At 41.7% G+C, this 20429-nt stretch overlaps 1 protein-coding gene across 2 annotated transcripts in view; it reads right to left on the bottom strand.

The window, feature by feature from the left end:
- The window catches only part of sotv (exostosin glycosyltransferase sotv), a 546319-nt gene that overhangs the window by 443045 nt on the left and 82845 nt on the right, over positions 1 to 20429 (bottom strand). The window contains exon 3 of one of the 2 annotated variants that reach the window (XM_067110140.1): positions 58 to 248. The exons of the other annotated variant lie outside the window; for it this stretch is intronic. Coding sequence (XP_066966241.1) covers positions 58 to 248 — 191 coding nt within the window. The remainder of the gene's footprint in view (positions 1 to 57; positions 249 to 20429) is intronic. 2 annotated transcript variants of the gene reach the window in all.

Here is a 20429-nt window from a genome sequence, read left to right on the forward strand (position 1 = left end):
GTAATGGTAATTCTCACATAGAAATAATGTCCAATAAGGAAGCAAACACCAACTTACACAGACAGTTGCTGGTGGCCCCCTCGACCACAACGATAAACATTAAAGCAGTTGAAGTAATGACAATCAAATCTTGTAGGAGTAGGATCAGGTGTCTCCTTTCCATCCACCATAAGCTCTTGCCAGTGACTCCATGTTTCAAGATTCACTCTGGCATCCCCATGAGATGATGTAATACTCCAATTGAAAAGCTTTATTTAAAAAAAGAAAATGCTTCAATTAACAAATAATAAACATTTCAGTAATGCACGAAATAACCATACAACCTTCACCTCCAATCAATTAAAGATATTTGATAAACCACTTATTCCATATGTATTATTCTTGCAACTGTTTAAAAAGCTTTGGAGGTGTTTTTACACAAAAAATGACAAGTTTATTAATCAATTTGTATTTTTCATAGCTGACAAACCAACAGTCTTAGGGATAATTCTTCTAGCATCAGCTAGAAACCGGTAAAAATAACAAACAAGGAATTGGTGGCAACAAGGTAGACTGATAGGTCTGGGTGGCGATGGCAAGTTCCTTTGCGCATGCATCGAAAGGCATGACGCCTAAGTTTCTTCCATCCCAGGACACTCGATTGAGGAGTGGCTAGAGGTGGGCCATTTAAGTTAAGACAGCAGGTTTGTTAGCTATGAAAAATACAAACTGATTAACAAATTTGTCATTTGTTCATATGCAGAACAAACCTGGGTCTTAACTTATGGATAAACTCACTTTTGGAGGGATGAAAGAAAGTCTGGAACCAACAGGGGTTCAGCACACCAGGTAACTCTTCCTGGCTTATTGAAGTCTATGGAAGGGAACCAAAGCCTCTGACATAAATAAATAAGCGATTATTTATTAATAAATAAGTGATTATTTATCAGTCAGACTTCTGGGAATCAGTACAATGTGATGAGACAATGTAGGAGGATGTTAAAGAACTATAACTGTAGATAAAAAACTTTGTGGTCACCAATAGTTTGCTGTCAACCCTCTTTCCCCTTGCTAGAGAGAGGAGGTACTTGCTTTTGCAAAAGTTTTATATTTGTGTAGGAATAAGCAAAACTTAACAAAAAGGCCGCAGTCTTACGTGTATCGGACCCGATCCAGCACATGATGGAATTATTTCTTTGCCCACCGGCTAAAGAAGAAAAGAAAGGAAACCGAAAGAGACCAGTCATCCCATTCATTCTCACTTTCATACCATCATCTTAGGAAAGATACAAACTGTCCCACTGGGGGCACTGGATGAGTTAAACAACCTGCTGAGCAGCCACCACCAGACCCAAGGAAAAAGTATCCAAGGACCTGTGGGCAACATCCCGCAGATAGAAGGAAGTGAAGGTGGTCTGATGAAGCCATGTGACATCCATTAAAAATCTTTTGAACAGACAAGTTCTTTTTAAATGCCAAAGAAGGGCCTAGCCCCCTAACATCATGTGCTCTTGCCTGCACCGTGTTAGTAGGATAGGAACATGAAGTCGAACCATAGGCTTGTCTGGTAGTCCCATGCAGCCAAAAGGAGATCGTATTCTTTGACACTTCTTTCTTGTTCAGGCCAGTGCTAAGGAAAAGTTTTTAGTACCCTGGTTGGAGATGGCGAGTCCTTTTCAGGTAACAGCATAGTGCTCTGACAAGGCAAAGGAACAATTCGTCCGGATCATTATCAACAAAGATTAAGAGATGGAATTCAGAAGGAACCAAATCTGTCATCATGACATGGATTCCAGGACAAATTCGAAGGCTATGGATGTCCAACCCCTCATATGCTTGGCATCATAGGATAGGCCATGGAGTTTACCAACTCGCTTCAAGGAGGCCAGAGCCAGCAGAAAAACTGTCTTCAGTCAGGTTCCTACCTGATGCACGACACAAAGGCTCAAAGAGGCCACAAGTGAGGCTGCCCAGTACCAAAGTCAGGTCCCAACTGGGTGGTCTAAGCTCTTTTGGAGGACAAGACTGCTCAAAGTTCTTGAGAAGCATTGAGATCTCCCACGAAGAAGAAATATCGACATCCTTCATTTGCAAAACTGCACTCAAGGCAGCTCTGTAGCCCTTCTCTGTGGAGAAAAATTACGAAATCTGTTACTTGCTGAACAGAAGCTCTGATTGGAGACCCCGCTGACAACACCAACCACAGCAAACGGCCCACTTCCCTTGGTACATGGCTAAGGAGGATCTTCTGAGACAGCCAGACATCTCCGATGCTGCTCTGCAAGAAAAGCCTCTCGCTTGCATGAGATACTGGATGGTTTCCAGCTGTGAAGAGATAAGGACTCTACTTAGTGGTGGAATCTCTGGAAGTGGGGTTGACACAGAAGGTTGTGCCACAGAGGAATCTCTCTCGGAGCTTCTGGCAGCAGGGTTAGGAGATCGGAGAACCATTCCGCGTAGGCCCACATGGGAGCAACTAGGGTCATTCTGAGCTTCTGAGAGGCCATTACCCTGTTAAGAACTTGACAGATTAGGCAAAATGGAGAGAAAGCATAGACCTCCAAATTGTCCCAGGGGTGTTGCAGGAAGGCCCATTCAAAAGACACTGCATCATTTCCAAGCTTTTTAAAGAAAAGCCAAGATGCATGGTACACTCAGGGCTGGGGCCAGTCTAGTAAAGAAAAATGTTTTCATTCTTGACTGTAAATTTACTTTCAAGAAACATGATAATATTTACAGTAAAACTAATTATTTGGATATTGTTAAAGTTAACCTACTTCTTTGCACCATTAGGTGGGATCAGCATTCAAAATAAAAAAAAAGCATAACACTTGGCTGACCCAGATGGTCTGTCTGTAATTACCTTTTTCCCACCAGGTGGCACTGGAATGTTTACATTTTTGTCAGATTCCGTGATGACCACCCACTAAGATGTGGGAAGGCTGTGTGGGTTTCCACTTTAACAGTAGGTAGGCATCCGAAGAACTAATAGTCAGAGAAACATTTGCTCAGCCAAACAAACTACAGGCTTTTCTTTTAATTCATCCAAACAAACTATAGGCTTTACTTTTAAAATGGAATAAGCTTCTAAACAGTCCTGCCTGCTGTGTGATCTTTCTTGGTAAGTAATGCCACCAGATGGTTGATCCATAGCAGGGTATAAGGTCCTCATACACTATCTAGTAGAGTACCAGTGATTCCTGTGCCAGAGTCGAAAAGCCATACCATAATTCAAAACTAAAGACTATGAGTACCTTCAGATATGAAGGTACGCTCCTATACACAAATGTTTACCTTCATGCTCCCCAAACTCAAAAAACGGGATTTATTATTTGGTTCAGGAGAAAATTGTCCCCACCATGATGATAGGAACAAGGGCTTTATAATTCTCATACAAAATTTGATATCTTGCAAACAAAGCAAGGTGAAACTGCCTTCCATGTCCACTGAGCTGCAAAAGGTTTTAAAGGAAATTAAAAGATGTGCTTATAGCATGAATTTCGTGTGGTTATACTTTCAACCAATGGCAAATGATTAAGATTCAACTCCATGTCCACTAACTTGATTAAGCAACGTAAAAAAATGACAGCATTCTTGAACACAGGAGTGTTTGGCCTCCAGACATCACAGAATAAATTCTGAGCTCCTCCTCTTCTGAGATCAAGTCTTTCTACATACATCCTTAGAACTAAAACTGGACATAGCCTTCATTGCTTACTCCTACTGAAGCAGTTAGATTAAGCACTGTCACACATCTGGGAAGGGCTTTGCTTGGACATTGATTTTAGCCCTAACCAATGGGAGAAAGAAAAAAGACATGAGTTACCTTAAATAATCACTTGCAAAAAGGGCTTTAAAAGTCACTCATAAACTTTACTGTAGCAAGACCTAAAAGAAAAAGTCTTTTGAACGATAAGTTCTTAAGGGAAGCTTTATCCAAAGACTCAAACTGAGATGGCATTAAATTTAAAGGTTAAGTCTAAATTCCATCCTCAACAAAGATAGTAAGATTTTGGGGCTACCAGCTCAAAAGATTGGAAGACCTCATCCAAAGTCATGAACAATATTCAAGTTAGTATGCCCCAGAACTGGAGACAATATAAGGCAACATACTTGAAACCCTAGAACAGAAAGTTGCTTCGCATACCTGAGATACCGAAAGAACTTGATCGGCTTCTCTGCAGAGGTATGGGTGTTGAAAATCCCTTAGTACAAGCACCAAGATCAATAACTGAACAATATTGCTGATAAGTTCTAACAATGGAGAGCATACTTGACTTAAGGGTTGGTTCCCTAGCTGCTTTCAAAAAGACTTTTGCTCACAAGAGACAGATAACAGGTTCTATGTGGTCAGATGAAGCATAAGGAGGTTTTGATGGAATCTTCTAAAATGCAACCATCTAAGATCTTTCCTGATTGACAGAAGGTGAAGAACATCTACTGCCAGAAGGGGTAGCTCAAAAAACTATTTCCTTTGTGGCCACCAAGAGCTAACAATGGCTTGAGTTCTCAGACAATCACAACTTGTTGAAAACTTTCCTCAGGCGTGCAAATTGAAGAAAAGCGTAAGGGTCTAGATTCAACCACTCTAGAAGAAAAGTATCGATCATCCATGCCACTGATCCTCGCATGGAGAGCATTAAACTGAAAGTTTTGTGTTCAGGGTATTGCAAACAGAATGTTCAGGGCTCACAAAACATTCCATAACCACTGACATATTTGCAGATGAAGAGATCATTCTAACAAGACTTGCCTTTTCCTGCTGAATTGGTCTGCACTAACATGTTTCATATTTTCTCTCTGGGATCAACTGTATTAGATAATGTTTGTGGAATGTGTCCAAAGGAGAAGTTTTTCAGCTAGCCTGAACAAATTTCTAGAGTTGTACTTCCTTGTGTAAGAAATAGAGGTTGAACTCTGGGAGAAGGCTATGATCATCTTGTCCCTGATTACATGTTCTGCTGTGTAAGACCTTCCAACCTCCCAACCACTCTAGGCTGTTTATATGCATTCGCTCTACAATACAGTCCAACTCCCCAACATTTTGGCGTTTCCCAGAATAGCTCCCCACCTGACCCTGAAGCAACTGAGGACAATGTGAGGTCTGGGCTTTAGAGGTCTAAAGGAGACCCCTCAACAGTCTTCGATGGACATGTTAACCCTTAAACGCCAACTGGACGTACCATACGTCGACTAAAATTGTCTGTTGGGTGCCGAGCGGATGTACCGTACGTCGACTACAAAAAATTTCAACCTTCGGTCAACTCTGACTCAACCACCGCGCGGTAACTCGGCCGAAAATTTCAGAAATTCTTTCGTCATTTTGTCGTAAGTTTTGCACCGTTTTATATTAGCCGTTACATAAAGTTTTATACGAGTATATGAAAATGTGCGCAATTTCATGTAAAATACAGCAACATACAACCCATGGTTGTAGCTTTTATAAGTTTGGAAATATTTTCATATAAACCACGATAACTGCCAAAATTTCAACCTTCGGTCAATTTTAACTCGACCGAAATGGTAAAAAAACGCAATTATAAGCTAAAACGCTTACATTCTAGTAATATTCAATCATTTACCTTCATTTTGCAACAAATTGGAAGTCTCTAGCACAATATTTCGATTTATGGTGAATTTTTGAAAAAAACTTTTTCCTTATGTCCGCGCCAGAAATTCTTTCGTCACGTTGTCGTAATGTTTGCACCGTTTTATATTAGTCGTTACATAAAGTTTTATATATGGAAATGTGAGCAATTTCATGTACAATACAACAGAAAATAACTCATAGTTGTAGCTTTTATCAGTTTTGAAATATTTTCATATAAATCACGATAACTGCCAAAATTTCAACCTTCGGTCAACTTTAACTCGACCGAAATGGTAAAAAAACGCAATTATAAGCTAAAACTCTTACATTCTAGTAATATTCAATCATGTACCTTCATTTTGCAACAAATTGGAAGTCTCTAGCACAATATTTCGATTTATGGTGAATTTCTGAAAAAAAAAAACAGTTTTTTCCTTACGTCTGCGCGTGGTAACTCAGCCGAACATCTCGGAAATTCTTTCGTCACGTTGTCATAATATTTGCATCGTTTTACATTAGTCGTTACATAAACTTTTATATATGAAAACGTGCGCAATTTCATGTCGAATGCAAAAGAAAATAGCTCATGGTTGTAGCTTATATCAGTTTTGAAATATTTTCACAAATCACGATAACTGCCAAAATTTCAACCTTCGGTCAACTTTAACTCGACTGAAAAGGTCGAAAAACGCAATTGTAAGCAAAAACTCTTACATTCTAGTAATATTCAATCATTTACCTTCATTTTGCTATAAATTGGAAGTCTCTAGCACAATATTTCGATTTATGGTGAATTTTTGAAAAAAACATTTTCCTTACGTCCGCGCGGTAACTCGGCCGAACATCTCGGAAATTCTTTCGTCACGTTGTCGTAATGTTTGCACCGTTTTATATTAGTCGTTACTTAAAGTTTTATATATGAAAATGTGAGCAATTTCATGTACAATACAACAGAAAATAACTCATGGTTGTGGCTTTTATCAGTTTTGAAACATTTTCATATAAATCGCGATAAATAGAAAAAATTCTACTTTCGGTCAACTTTAACTCGACCGAAATGGTCGAAAATTGCAATTGTAAGCTAAAACACTTACATTCTAGTAATATTCAATCAATTAGCTTCATTTTTCAATAAACGGGAAGTCTCTAGCACAATATTTCGATTTATGGTGAATTTTTGAAAAAAACATTTTTTTATATCCGCTGGCGTTTAATTCATGCATCATTTTGTGATAATATTTTCTCTGTGTTGCTTTGATCATTTTACAATTTGTTATATACCAAAATCATCGCAATTTAGTGTACAATACAAAGAAAAAAAAATAACCCGTTAGCTTTAACCGTTTTACTCACAGCTCGATTTGTATAAAATTATATATGAAAATTTTTTTTGCGCTGTCATATATTTCAATATTTATATATGATAATGATATTTTTAATTTCTGATGGTTGCATACTAAACTTCAGGCAATGACAAAAAAGGAGCCAAAATGAACTCTGAATCTTAAAAACTAAGCGTGCTGTGATTTTTGAAAAAACTTTTTCGCTTCGGCGCTAACTCCCGAACGCCGCCGGCATACGGGAGACGTTTTTGTAAATAGAGGCTCGGCGTTTAAGGGTTAACAAACTTCACTAAAGCAAGTGACCCAAGTGCCCTCATGATCACCTGAAACGAGTTAGTGAGAACTGACCAGTTGTCCAAGTTTAGCAGAACTCAGACTCCTGGTAGATGACTCCCTCGCACTAATGGAGCCAAAACGCAGGAGAATATGTATGGAGCTGTACTCGGACCAACACAGAGAGCTTTGAATTGGAAGCCCTTCCTTGCAGACAAAGTATAAATATTGTACTTCAATTGAGGATGGACCCAGACAAGGAAGTATGCATCTTGCCTAGCAACAGAAAACATCAAGTCACCCTTCTGGATGGCCATCATGGCTGAACCGAAAGAATCCATCAAAAAGGGAATAAAATGAATGAACTTGTTGAGACTTGAAATGTCCTATAGAGGGAGGGGAAGTGAAGGGCACAGACCTCTGCCTCAAGATATGCAAGGCAGTTCTGAGGGTGAGCTAAAGAGACAAAAGTGCAGACACTATGGGCAGAACCGCGATCTTTACCCATAATATACTCGGTCAAATGCCTAAGTGATAATGGAAGCAAACTAATATCTTCCTCAGTTTACCTAACCTTTTCTCCTAAATCACACAGGGAGCATACAAAGGCAGAGGAGAAGGACCTGACCAAACAAATTTTCTATGCAATCCATTGACCTCTCCGCTAGTATCTTCCGATACCTCACAAAAATGACATTTTCATAATAAAATAAGGTTTTATATATACAGTACTTACCAAGTAATTACATAGCTATTAGTTTCTATTTTAACGGCAGCTTTATAATTGAAAATTCGTGGTAGCTCTTTTGTTTTGGTGCAGGTAAGTGTCCTGCCCACTTCTGGGGAAGTATAGGTACAACATAGCTGAAGAGCTCAATTCATTTATGCTCTATGTCCATGTGCGGGGAGGAGGGATGGGCTTCGATTATGTAATTACTTGGATAGTATATATAAAACCTTATTTCATTTATTATAAATATGTCATTTTTATATATGTAACTTACCAAGTAATTACAGAGCTGAACCCCACATTGACAGGAGATGGGAAGAATGGACATGTACTACTCAAAAAACATTTATTAATGGAAATGCATTTGAAATAGATAAAAAGCTAGCATTATGGTAATGCTTGTTGTAACCTTGCCTGGGGAGAGAGCAAGAGCAGGTCATTGCTCATCTCGACCATAGGGACATGACCGGTAATGTCAGGAATTGCCCCTACTTCACTGGGAGCTTTGTTGTCAGGGAGTACTCCTATGACCTGACAAAGCTAAACAGAATAATTGCCCTTGCCCTGGGCGTGAACTTACACCAACCAACATGACCATAAAAAACAATATTAACTGAACATCAATGAAAAACTTATTACCCAACCGTAAAAAACACAGATCGCAGGGTACTCAAGGTACCAAGTACCCCCAGGCTTAAACAAGGCTAGGAGATAGGGGAAAATAGAGGGATCACTCCTACCCCTCATTCCCTAGTGCCACACCAGCTGTGGAGAACAGACCCAGCATACTGTAGTCCTCGAAAACTGTCTTGTCATCCCTTAAATAATGATCAGCAAAGACCGAGCGACACTTCCAAGTTGACTGAATAAGTCGATTGGATAACTGTAGAAAGAGAGAGATTGTGTTTGAAAGCTAACGATGTGGCTACTGCTTGCATTTTATGGGCCTTTACCTTCAACAAAGGTAAACCATCTTCTTGAATCCCCAATTGAGATTCCACAACGATGTCTCGTAAAAAGAGCAAAACAGCATTCTTGTAGAGAGGGGGCAAAGGGTTCTTAACCGAGCACCAGAGATTACGAAAATCCCCTCTGATATTCTTGGTTCTCTAAAGGTAATACCTCAATGCTCTCACTGGGCAACACTCTCTCTTGATTCGAAGGTCCCAGCAGTTCCGTAAGGCTTTGAATGGAAAAAGAACGAGGTCATGGATTAGAAGGGTATTTGTTTTTAGCTAAGAAACCTAGAATGTACTGTACATGCATACCGCAGTCTCTTGGGAAAAACAGACTTGTTTATTCAAAGCATGCAGCTCACTGACTCATTTTGCTTTGGCTAAGGCAATTAAAAATAGTCACTCTGGATAAGTCTCTAAAAGAAGACGTGTGAATTGGTTCAAAAGGAGGGCCTGATAACCAATGTTGCACTACATCTAGGTTCCAAGAAACTGGGGATTGCGACTTGCATTTCATGGTGTCAAAGGTCTTAAACAAATCCGAAATGTCTGGGTTGGAGGAAATGTCCAAACCTCTATGCTTGAACAATCAGTTCAGTATGGATCTATAGCCCTTGATTATAGACATTGATAGGCCCCGGGAAGATCTCAGGTAGAGTAAAAATTCAGCTAGTTGGGCTATAGAGGTAGAAGAAGAAGAGATGTTATGTTCCTTACACCATCTGCGAAACACTGCCCACTTAGCTTGGTAGAGCTTGGAAGAGGATTCGTGTCTACATCTCACAATAGCATTCACAACCTCTCTTGAAAACCCTTACGCTCTGACAAGCTTCCTGAGTCTGAAGCCTGTCAGAGCGAGAGTGGACAAACTTTGATGAAACTGGTTGAAATGCGGTTGTCTGAGCAGACCTTTCCTCTGTGGAAGGAGCCAAGGAAAGTCCAATAGAAGTTCCAGAAGGTCTGGAAACCATTCCTTTTGGGGCCAAAAGGGGGTCACCAGAATCAATGATGTGTGATGAGAAGTCCTGAACTTGTTTATTACATCCCACACTAACCTGAATGGAGGAAATGCGCACATCTCCAGGTCTGACCAGTCCTGGAGCATCGCATCTGTTGCCCACGCTTGAGGGTCCAGCGCTGGAGAGCAATACAGAGGGAGGCGATGGTTCCTGGACATTGCAAACAAGTCTACCCATGGTTTTCCCCACCATTTCCACATGTCGATGCACACCTGTGGATTCAGCGACCATCGCATGGGTAGAACCTGTTTGCCATGGCTCAACTTGTCAGCTAATACGTTCGACTTGCCCTTAACAAAGTGGGTGAGGATCTGAGAGTTGTTGTTGTGAGCCCATAGAAGGAGACATCTGGCTACTTCACACAGCAAAAAGGAGTGAGTTCCTCCCTGGTTCCTGATATATGCTAGAGCAGTTGTGTTGTCAGAATGAACTGCGACCACTGCATCGCGAGTCACTGCAGCAAATTGTTGAAGTGCCAGGTGAATTGCCTTCAACTCTTTCAAGTTCATATGAAGTTTCCTCTCTTGTAGAGACCAAGTTCCTGAAACTTCCAGGGGTCCTAAAACTGCTCCCCAACCCAGATCTGATGCACCAGATAATAATGTTATGCTCGGGTTCAGGTGAAATAGAGACTTTCCTATGAGAAACCTTCCTTATTCGAGCCACCACTGAAGATCCCCCTTTATTTCCTGGGTGATGGATAATACAAAGGAATCCGGGAGAGTCTTCCTGCTCCAACTGGCCTTTATAGGAAGAACTGTAAAGGCAACGCATGCAGTCTCCCCAACGGTATGAACATCTCAATAGAGGAGAGGGTTCCTAGAAACTCATCCAGTCTTTGGCAGAGCAAGACTGAAAATTCAATTCAGGAAGTGACAGATTTTGGGTGCACGACTGCACTCTCTTGTGTGACGGAAAAGCCTGAAAAGTCCAAGAGTCTATCCTCATCCCCAAACAGACTATTGATTGAGAAGGGACTAGTTGGGACTTTTCTTGGTTGATTAAAATGTCCAAATCCTGGGCTAACTGCAGAGTTTGCGAAGGTCCTCTGTACATTTCTTCTGGGATGACGATCGTAAGAGCCAGTTATCCAGATATAGGCATACTTTCAAATCCAACAGGTGAAGCCATTGTGACAGAGGAGCGAGTACTCTGGTGAAGACTTGAGGGGCTGTGGACAACCCGAAGCACAGAGCCCGAAACTGGAAAACCCTGTCTGTGAATCCAAATCTCAGGAATTTCATCTAAACTTGGTGTATTGGGATATGAAAATAAGCATCTCTTGTGTCTATGGAGACCATCCAGTCTCCTTGATGAACTGCAGCGAGAACCAAGTTGTTCGTCTGCATCTTAAACTTCATGGTTTGAACGAAGAAGTTCAGGACGCTTACATCCAGGAGCGGTCTCCAACACCCCTGATGCCTTAGGGACTACAAAAAGGCGATTGTAAAACCCTATGATGATAAGTATTCTACTTCTTCTATCTTTTCTGGAGAAGTGCTGCAACTTCCTTTGCGAGGGCCAAAAACCTCTACGAGTCTTCTGAGTACGCCCTTAAGGTGTAGGAAAGGATGTCAAAGGGGGTTTCTCCTTGAAGGGGATAGAATGTTTTTCTTTGATTACTCGAAGTACCCATGGCCCTACTGACCTGGCTTCCCACTGCTTCCAAAAATATAGGAATCTGGCGCCTACTTGGTCTCACATGCTAGAGGCTGGTCTAGAAGAGGATTTCATTGTAATGGGACAAACGGATCTTGGGTTTGTGTGTGGGTGAGAGGGAGCTCTTCCTCTGCTACCTCAAAAGGGCCATGGCTGAAGAGGAGAGAATGGATGAGGATTAAACGATACCGAAGGGGCACATCTGGAACCCTACTGTCATTTGGTCGATTGGGCAAGAAGATCGTGTGTAGCCTTCTTCTGAAGTTCTGTAACTACCTGTGCCACTGTTGCTCAAGGGAAAAGGCTACTTTTGTCCAACGGGGCAAAAAGAAGAGAGGATCTCTGGGACGGAGTCACTCCCTTGGTGGTGAATGAGCACCACATTTCTCTTTTCTTTAACATACCTGTAGAAAAGAGAGCAGCTGGTTCTTGTGCCCCATCTCTAATTGCTTTATCGGCGCACAAAAGACCAAGCCAGTCTGCAGTGAAATCATACTGTAGAGAAGAACCATCCTCAATTTTCTTCATTAAAGCACCCACCGTCTAGTCAAGGAAACTCAAGATCTCAAATACTTTGTAGGTGTCTTTCACCAAGCGGTCGAGCCCCGAGGAAGAAAACATAATCTTCGCCGTTCGAAGGCCGATCTACCAGCAGGATCAATGAGGCCAGAGAATTCTTGGGAGGAAGCAAAAACTCCCAAGGAGGGTGCTTCCCTGATCACATAAAACACATACTTCCTCTTCAAGAGGCATGAAGGAGGAGAGCAAAATACTGCTTTGCCTAACTCTCTCTTCTCAGTTAACCAGGAGTCAATCCCTGACAATGCATTCTTGGAGGAAACTGAGAGAGCCATCTTTGGGAGTTTAGCCGAGCTTGCAGGTTGCCATAACATGAGTGAAAATCCAGGAGAAGAGGGCGCTGTGGTGGAAAAATACAATGGAAAGCAGAACAAAAAGTATTTTAACAGGGATGCATAAGAAGATGAAGGCTGTTCTTGTTCAGGTTCCTCTTCTGCTGACGAAATAGCAGACAGCGCCAAGTCCTGATGTGGTTCCTCCAGTTTCTGAGGAGAAGACGAAGGTGAAGACGAAGGTTTCTTCAAAAGCTCCAAGATATTATCCAATCGCTGATGGATGGGGAGTAATGAAGGATCTTGAGGAACCGGTTCTAGGGTCGTCTTTGGTTGTTTAGTGATAGGAGAAGCGGATACAGCCTTTGAAGTTTGCTTAACAGAAGGCGCCGAAACAGGTTGTCCCGCTGAAATAGGAACGTCGGAGTCAAAAAAACCCTCACACATGTAATCCAACACTGGACGAGAACAGGAAGCTAATAGGATATCAGGAGATACTGTGCGCACTGATCCCAATGCATGCTTATGAACCACTGGGAGCTCTGATCCCATGAGAGAAGTTGATCCCTTTGTACGCTTATGAGCCAATTGGCGCTTGGGAGCAATGGGCACTTACGAGCCACTGAGAGCTCAGTATCCAATGGGAGCTCTCTATCATTCCAATGGCTACATAAGGGCTCTTGATCCTTTTGACGCTTACGAGGAATCGGTGGCTGTTCATCCAAAACGTGTCTCTTCAAAGGTCTGGAGGAATCCTGAAAATACCAACTGCACCCTTTGGGCTCAGAATCAGAACCACTGGAGGATAAGGTGTGGTCCAATAGTACACCTTTCCAGCGCTTGGCTACTGAAACCTGGAAAGAAGCGACAGGTTCGGTTGAGGGAGCAACTACTCGTGGGCAAACCCCACCGATCTCCCTTGGACTTACGGTTTGCCTCCTCCCAGGTGCAGGGGAGTTTGGCAGGGACCTCTGTCTAGGAGCATCAGTGGGACGAGAAGCCATCCCCTCCACTGACACAACACTAGCACTAGCACTTGCACTGACACTTGCACTAGGATCAACACTTGCCTTATCTAAAAGGACTCTTAACATAAGCTCCTATCTGAGCAACCATATTTACTAATGCATCAAACTTTTTATCCATCCGAGATTCAAGACTCGCAATGGCACTAGGTTCAGGGGGAAGGGAGCCAGGTAATGGAGTTGTAGGGAGAGTGAGAGAAGTAGGAACAGGTGAGCGAGAGGTCACAGGTGTCAAAAGGACCAACTTCGAAGTAGAGGGCACTGAAGCTCTAGCTTTGGCTCTAGCAGCTGCCTATCTATGCCTAGCCTTCTCTAACTTGTCTAATTGGCTGGTCAAAATTCTCCATTTAACTTCGTCCCAGTCCCTACATTCTTCACAGGAGAACACACTTGTCCTCGACAATGATAACATACTAAATGTGAGCCATATTTAGAGGAGGTTAACCTGGTATTACAGCCCTTACTACAATACTGGTTACTAGTCAAACTCGAGTCTGACATATTAACCCTTAAATGCCAACTGGACGTATCGTATGTCGACTAAAATTGTCTGTAGGGTGCCGAGTGGATGTACGGTACATCGACTACAAAAAGTTATTTTTAAATATTCATGGAAAAATAATTATAGGCCTAGTTTGAAAAGATTTTAAATCACACGCCTTGAGGGATGCTGGGAGTTCATGGATCACACTGTTGTTTTGTTTACAAGCGTTACCCAGCCGCACATGCGCAAATTTTATATTAGCCGTTACATAAAGTTTTATATATGAAAATTTGTGCAATTTCATGTAGAATACAACAAAAAACAACCCATGGTTGTAGCTTTTATAAGTTTTGAAATATTTTCATATAAATCATGATAAGTGCCAAAATTTCAACCTTTGGTCAAATTTTACTCGACCGAAATGGTCAAAAAACACAATTGTAAGCTAAAACTCTTACATTCTAGTAATATTCAATCATTTACCTTTATTTTGCAACAAATTGGAAGTCTCTAGCACAATATTTCGATTTATGGTGAAATTTTGAAAAAAACTTTATCCTTACATCTGCGCGGTAACTCGGCCGAAAATCTCAGAAATTCTTTTGTCACTTTGTCGTAATTTTTGCACCATTTTATATTAGCCGTTACATAAAGTTTTATATATGAAAATTTGTGCAATTTCATGTAAAATAAAACAAAAAACAACCCATGGTTATAGCTTTTATCAGTTTTGAAATATTTTCATATAAATCACGATAAGTGCCAAAATTTCAACCTTCAGTCAACTTTGACTCGACCAAAATGGTCGAAAAATGCAATTGTAAGCTAAACCCCTTACATTCTAGTAATATTCAATCATTTACCTTCATTTTGCAACAAATTGGAAGTCTCTAGCACAATATTTCGATTTATGGTGAATTTTTGAAAAAAAAATTTTCCTTACGTCCGCACGCGGTTACTCAGCCGAAAATCTCAGAAATTCTTTCGTCACTTTGTCGTAATGTTTGCACCATTTTATATTAGCCATTACATAAAGTTTTATATATGAAAATGGAAATTGCGCACAACAAAAAATTACTCATGGTTGTAGTTTTTATCAGTTTTGAAATACTTTCATATAAATCACGATAAGTGCCAAAATTTCAACCTTCAGTCAACTTTGACTCGACCGAAATTGTCGAAAAACGCAATTGTAAGCTAAAACTCTTACATTCTAGTAACATTCAATCATTTACCTTCATTTTGCAACAAATTGGAAGTCTCTAGCACAATATTTCGATTTATGGTGAAATTTTGAAAAAAACGTTTTCCTTACGTCCGCGCACGGTAACTCGGCTGAAAATATCAGAATTTCTTTAGTCACCTTGTCGTAATTTTCGCACCGTTTTATATTAGGCCTTACATTAAGTGTTATGCGTGAAAATGTGCGCAATATCATGTAGAATAAAAAAAAAAAAACTCATGGTTGTAGTTTTTATCAGTTTTGAAATATTTTCATATAAATCACGATAAATAGAAAAAATTCGACCTTCGGTCAACTTTAACTCGACCAAAATGGTTGAAAACTGCAATTGTAAGCTAAAACACTTACAGTCTAGTAATATTCAATCGATTACCTTCATTTTGCAACACACGGGAAGTCTCTAGCACAATATTTCGATTTATGGTGAATTTTAGAAAAAAACTTGTTTTTACGTCCGCACGTTATGAATTCATGCATCATTTTGTGATAATATTTTCTCTGTATTGCTTTGATTGTTTTACAATTTGTTATATACCAAAATCATCGCAATTTAGTATACAATACAACGAAAAAAAAACATAACTCATTAGCTTTAACCGTTTTGCTCACAGCGCGATTTGTAAACAATTATACACGAAATTTTTTTTCGTGCTGTCATATATTCCAATATTTATATATGATAATGATATTTTTTTTCATTTCTGATGGTTGCATACTAAACTTCAGGCAATGACAAAAAAAGGAGCCAAAAATGAACTCTTAATCATAAAAACTAAGCATGCTGTGATTTTTTTAAAAAAACTTTTTCCGCTTCGGCAGTAACTCCTGAACGCCGCCGGCATACGACAGACACTTTTGTAAATAGAGGCTCGGCGTTTAAGGGTTAAGTACAAAAAATCACAAAAGCTAAGCTAAGCTTCTCTAAGCTGTGAAAATACAGCGCAGAGGCTACCAAATCAAAGAATACTTCACCAAATCCTTCAAAATTAATCCAAACCGTCTGGTGAAAACTCTTGAATTCCAAAACAAAGCTGCTGAACAACAGATGTAGGGTCAATACTTCCCCGGAAGTGGGCAGGGCACTTACCTGCACCAAAACAAAAGCGCGCTACCGCGAATTTTCAATTCTAAAGCTGTCGTTAAAGTAGAAACTAATAGCTATGTAATTACTTGGTAAGTTACATATATAAAATTCTTAATTCTCATCGAACCATTCCATACATTCTCACACCAAGAAGGAAAAAATCACACCAAGAAGGAAAAAATCACACCGAGAAGGAAAAAATTCACACCGAGAAGGAAAAAATCACACTCACTACCCCTACCATTAACACCTATGTGACCATTATCCCCATCCGAGTACATTCAGTTTACACAAAACTAATTCATACAGAACCTAGCACTTCTATCTCCACTTGCTGTAGATGAACATGCACAACAATGTACAGGAGAAAAACAGCCAGAAATATGACAAATTTTTCAATTAATTTGTATTTTTCATAGCTAACATACCTGCAGTCTTAACATTAGGATATATCTTCTGGCGTCAGCTGGAAATCAGTAAATAAATAGGAATTGTTTATGCATGGAATTGGTGTATCAGTCATGGGGATGAGGGAGGAAGTGGGCAGCGACCTAATCTCCAACCCCCATGATGTATTTAGTTTTCTTCCAGCCCAGGGTTAACCCAGGGTTAACTAAAAGAGGGGTGACTAGAGGTGGACAGTGAATGTTAAGATTGTAGATCCAGGAACCATTCTGCTTGAGGCCACGAAGGAGCTACTAAGGTCATCCTGAGATTCTGAGAAATCATCACTCTGTTCAGGATGTGATGGATCAAGCAAAAAGGGGGAAATGCATAGACTTCCAGATTCTCGCAGGGATGTTGAAGGTGAAGAAATCTGGAACTACTGAACAACAGACCTCTAGCTTCCTGTTGAACCTTGTTGCAAAGACGTCAATCATTGGTCTCCCCCACAGATGAAAAAGCCTATCCACTATATCCTGATGCAGAGACCACTCATTCCCTAGGACCTGAACCTGACGACTTAGCTTGTCGGCCACTACATTCCTCTTGCCTGGAATGTACCAGGCCGTTACATCCACTGAGTTGTTGGTTCCCCACTAATGCAACTGAATTGTCATCAAGTGAAGTTGACACGACTCTAGCCCGTTTGTTCACATATGCTACCACCGTAGTGTTGTCTGACATTAGAACAATAATTTCAACTCCAGCACACTGACGTGAAGTTGCCTGTCCTGAGGACTCCACACTCCAGAAGTCAGGAGATCTTCTAGATGTGCTCCCAACCCTTGGAAGAGGCATCCGAGAGCAGGAGAAGCTCCAGAGGGGGTGAATGAAGAGGCACTCACACTGTCAGGTTTTCGTCGCTCAACCACCACAGAAGGTCACTTCTTACTTCTGTCAACAGAGGGACCTGAAGCTGAGGAGAGTCCCCTGCTGGGGACCAAAATTCTTTCAGCTTCCATTGAAGGGATCAAAGATGTAGACAGCTATGAGGAACCAGCTTCTCCAGTAATGTCAAAAGGCCTAGAACTACTTGCCACTGCTGTGCTGGTTGTTTCTGTATGGACAGAACCTCTCGATGCTTTGGCCTGATGGAAAAACTCTCGACGAGGCTGTCCATGACCATTCCCAGGTAAATAATCCTTTGACTGGGATGAAGATTGGACTTTTCCAAATTTATTACAACGCCTAAGCTGTGGCAAAATTGGAGAAGACAGTCCCTGTCTCGAATTAGCTTCTCCCGAGAGTTCGCAAGATCAGCCAGTTGTCGAGATATCTCTCAGGAGCTGAATCCCCTGTGCATGAGCCCATGTTGACACTAAGGTGAAAACTCTTGTGAACACCTGGGGAGCTGTTGTTAGGCTGAAGCAAAGGACTCTGAACTGGAACACCAGTTCTCCAAGACTGAAGAGAAGAAACTCCCGGGAGGAGGAATGGATTGGGATCTGGAAGCATACTTCAAATCTATTGTGGGCATGTGGTCATTGTTTCTGACAGCCACTAGGACTGTTTGAGGAGTCTCCATCCTGAACTTGGTCTTCCTGAACAAGAGGTTCAAAGTTGAAAGGTCTATCACTGGTCTCCAATTGCCAGTGGCTTTGGGGACTAGAAAGACTCGGCTGTAAAACCTGGGGAAGGACACTTGACTTGCTCTGTTGCTCCTTTCTCCATCATCTTCCTCACTTCCCCTTGGAGAGGTAGGTGTTTAGGAGAGCCCTGGGCATAAGTGAGCTGAAGGAGAGGACAATCAGAGAGGGGAGGGGGCGAAGTTGAAAGGTAGTAGATATCCTACCCGAAGGACGTCTAACAACCACGGCTCTGCCTTGAAGTGCTGCCACGTAGCCCAATGGCTCGCCAGGCATCCCCCAACTGGCAGCAAAGAGTGGGGAGGGCCACCCACTCTACTTTCTACTTCCTCTGGCCCTGCCTCTAGCTCCTCTTCCTGGCGTGGAATAGCAGGACTGAAAGAGATGTTGCTGGGAAGGTTTCTCTGCTCTTCACGAAGCAGGTTGAGAAGGCTTGCTTGCAAGAGCCTGCCTTGAAGGTTTCTTGGGAGGAGGTTGTGGTTTCTGTCACTGCCTGCTGAATGAGGTGGTCATTATTATTGGCTCGATGCCTATCAATAGCCATCTCTAGCTGATCCCTAGGGAAAAGCAGTTGGGAGTCTAGGATATCACCATTCATCAAGGATAGCAAGGAGTCAATGTCAACAGACCGAGCCACCTTAGAGAGGGCTGTCTCTCCTCATTAGCAGTAGATTAGCCCATAGGTTAGCACTCAAGTGTGTAAGGTACGAAATGGCCTTAGCACAGATGCACTATTAGCTGTATTTTTTGATGAAGAGGAGGAAATTGTGGCCACTGCTGTCGACCACAAATCGAGCCAAGAGACAGTCTGGAAGGCAGATGAGGTGGCCAACCCCAAAGCTGCTGCTTCTTGAAAAGAAAGGGAAGGACCTTCTGCCCTAACCTGATCCAGGGCCAGTCCCGGCTTTAACTGAATGACATCTGGGTTGACTTGTCTATTTAGAAGAGGCACAAGAGTTGCATAAAACTTTCTATGGCAAGGAAGTGGAGGAGGAAGAAGCTTGAGTGACCTGCTGGAATGAAGAGAGTTATCCTGGCCTGAAACCAAGGAACTGACTTCATTTAGGACAGAGTCTGCATAGCTTCTATACCTGTAGGGACAATCGAAGAAGGCACCACAGCTTTCTTAGAAAGATCACTGAGCTCACAAATGAGATCAATAACTTCTGCACAGTAACTATAAAACTCTTCATTCTCCATATCCTACGCTTCCTGGTCACAAGGATCCCTGTCTACCTCTTCCAATGGATCGGGAGGGTTTAGCACTGGGACATAAGATCTATCAGGCCCTGACACTTTTGTGGGAGTTGGAACATCTTTTGGTGCAGTGGGATGTGAAGTGTCTTGATTACTTTTTTGAGACGCAGAAATTCTCTTCTTGCATGATGGATGTGCATCATCCTGTGGCCTGGAAAGGGTATAGTCACATCCGCGGCCACAGGAAGACGAACACTGGCTGTGGTCACTCCTTGGAGATTGTGATGAGGAATGTTGTCAAGGCAAAGAACAGTCTGCATGCCCAGCTCACCTGGTGTAGAACTGTAGCCATTTCCATTCACACGGCCATGCCTATCCTCATGTTCGCTTCTGTCTTCACAGCTATGCATATCTATACGTCCACGTCTGTGAGAAACAGAGGGGAATTCACAATCTTTCTTGGGCAAACGTGACTTAGAACGAAAGTAAGATGGACATCCGGAAGGCTGAGGACTGACTGGACTTCTAGAAAGATGGGCGTGGGAATGCGAACTTGAAAGAATGTCCCTAGCAGCAGGGCGTGAAGGAGAACGATGAAGAGAGAACGTCCGTAGACAAGAGCATGGACGCAGACGTGACGAATTCCAGACGTGTAAGGGTAGAACTGTAGAACCAGCCCACCACTTGGGATTTCTTGATTGAAGTTCTGTCGTCCTTTCTTTGAACTTACGCAGGATGAACTGGGGATGACAGAATCAAAGTAGCTTTCCTCTTGGAATGAGATTCTAGAAGACAAGAGGTGGACAGACGAGGCTCACCACCGATGGGAACATGTAAATGTACAGTAGAGTCACAGACGTCGTCTGAAGACAACGGAGAAATGTATGTGGCCCTTTGCTTCTTGGGGCAAGGATCAGTGATGAATTCTTTAATCCTCCACCATCTGACAGAGAAGAATGAACAGGA

This window comes from Macrobrachium rosenbergii, chromosome 10 (genome assembly GCF_040412425.1).
Source record: "Macrobrachium rosenbergii isolate ZJJX-2024 chromosome 10, ASM4041242v1, whole genome shotgun sequence".
Lineage (NCBI taxonomy): Eukaryota > Metazoa > Arthropoda > Malacostraca > Decapoda > Palaemonidae > Macrobrachium > Macrobrachium rosenbergii.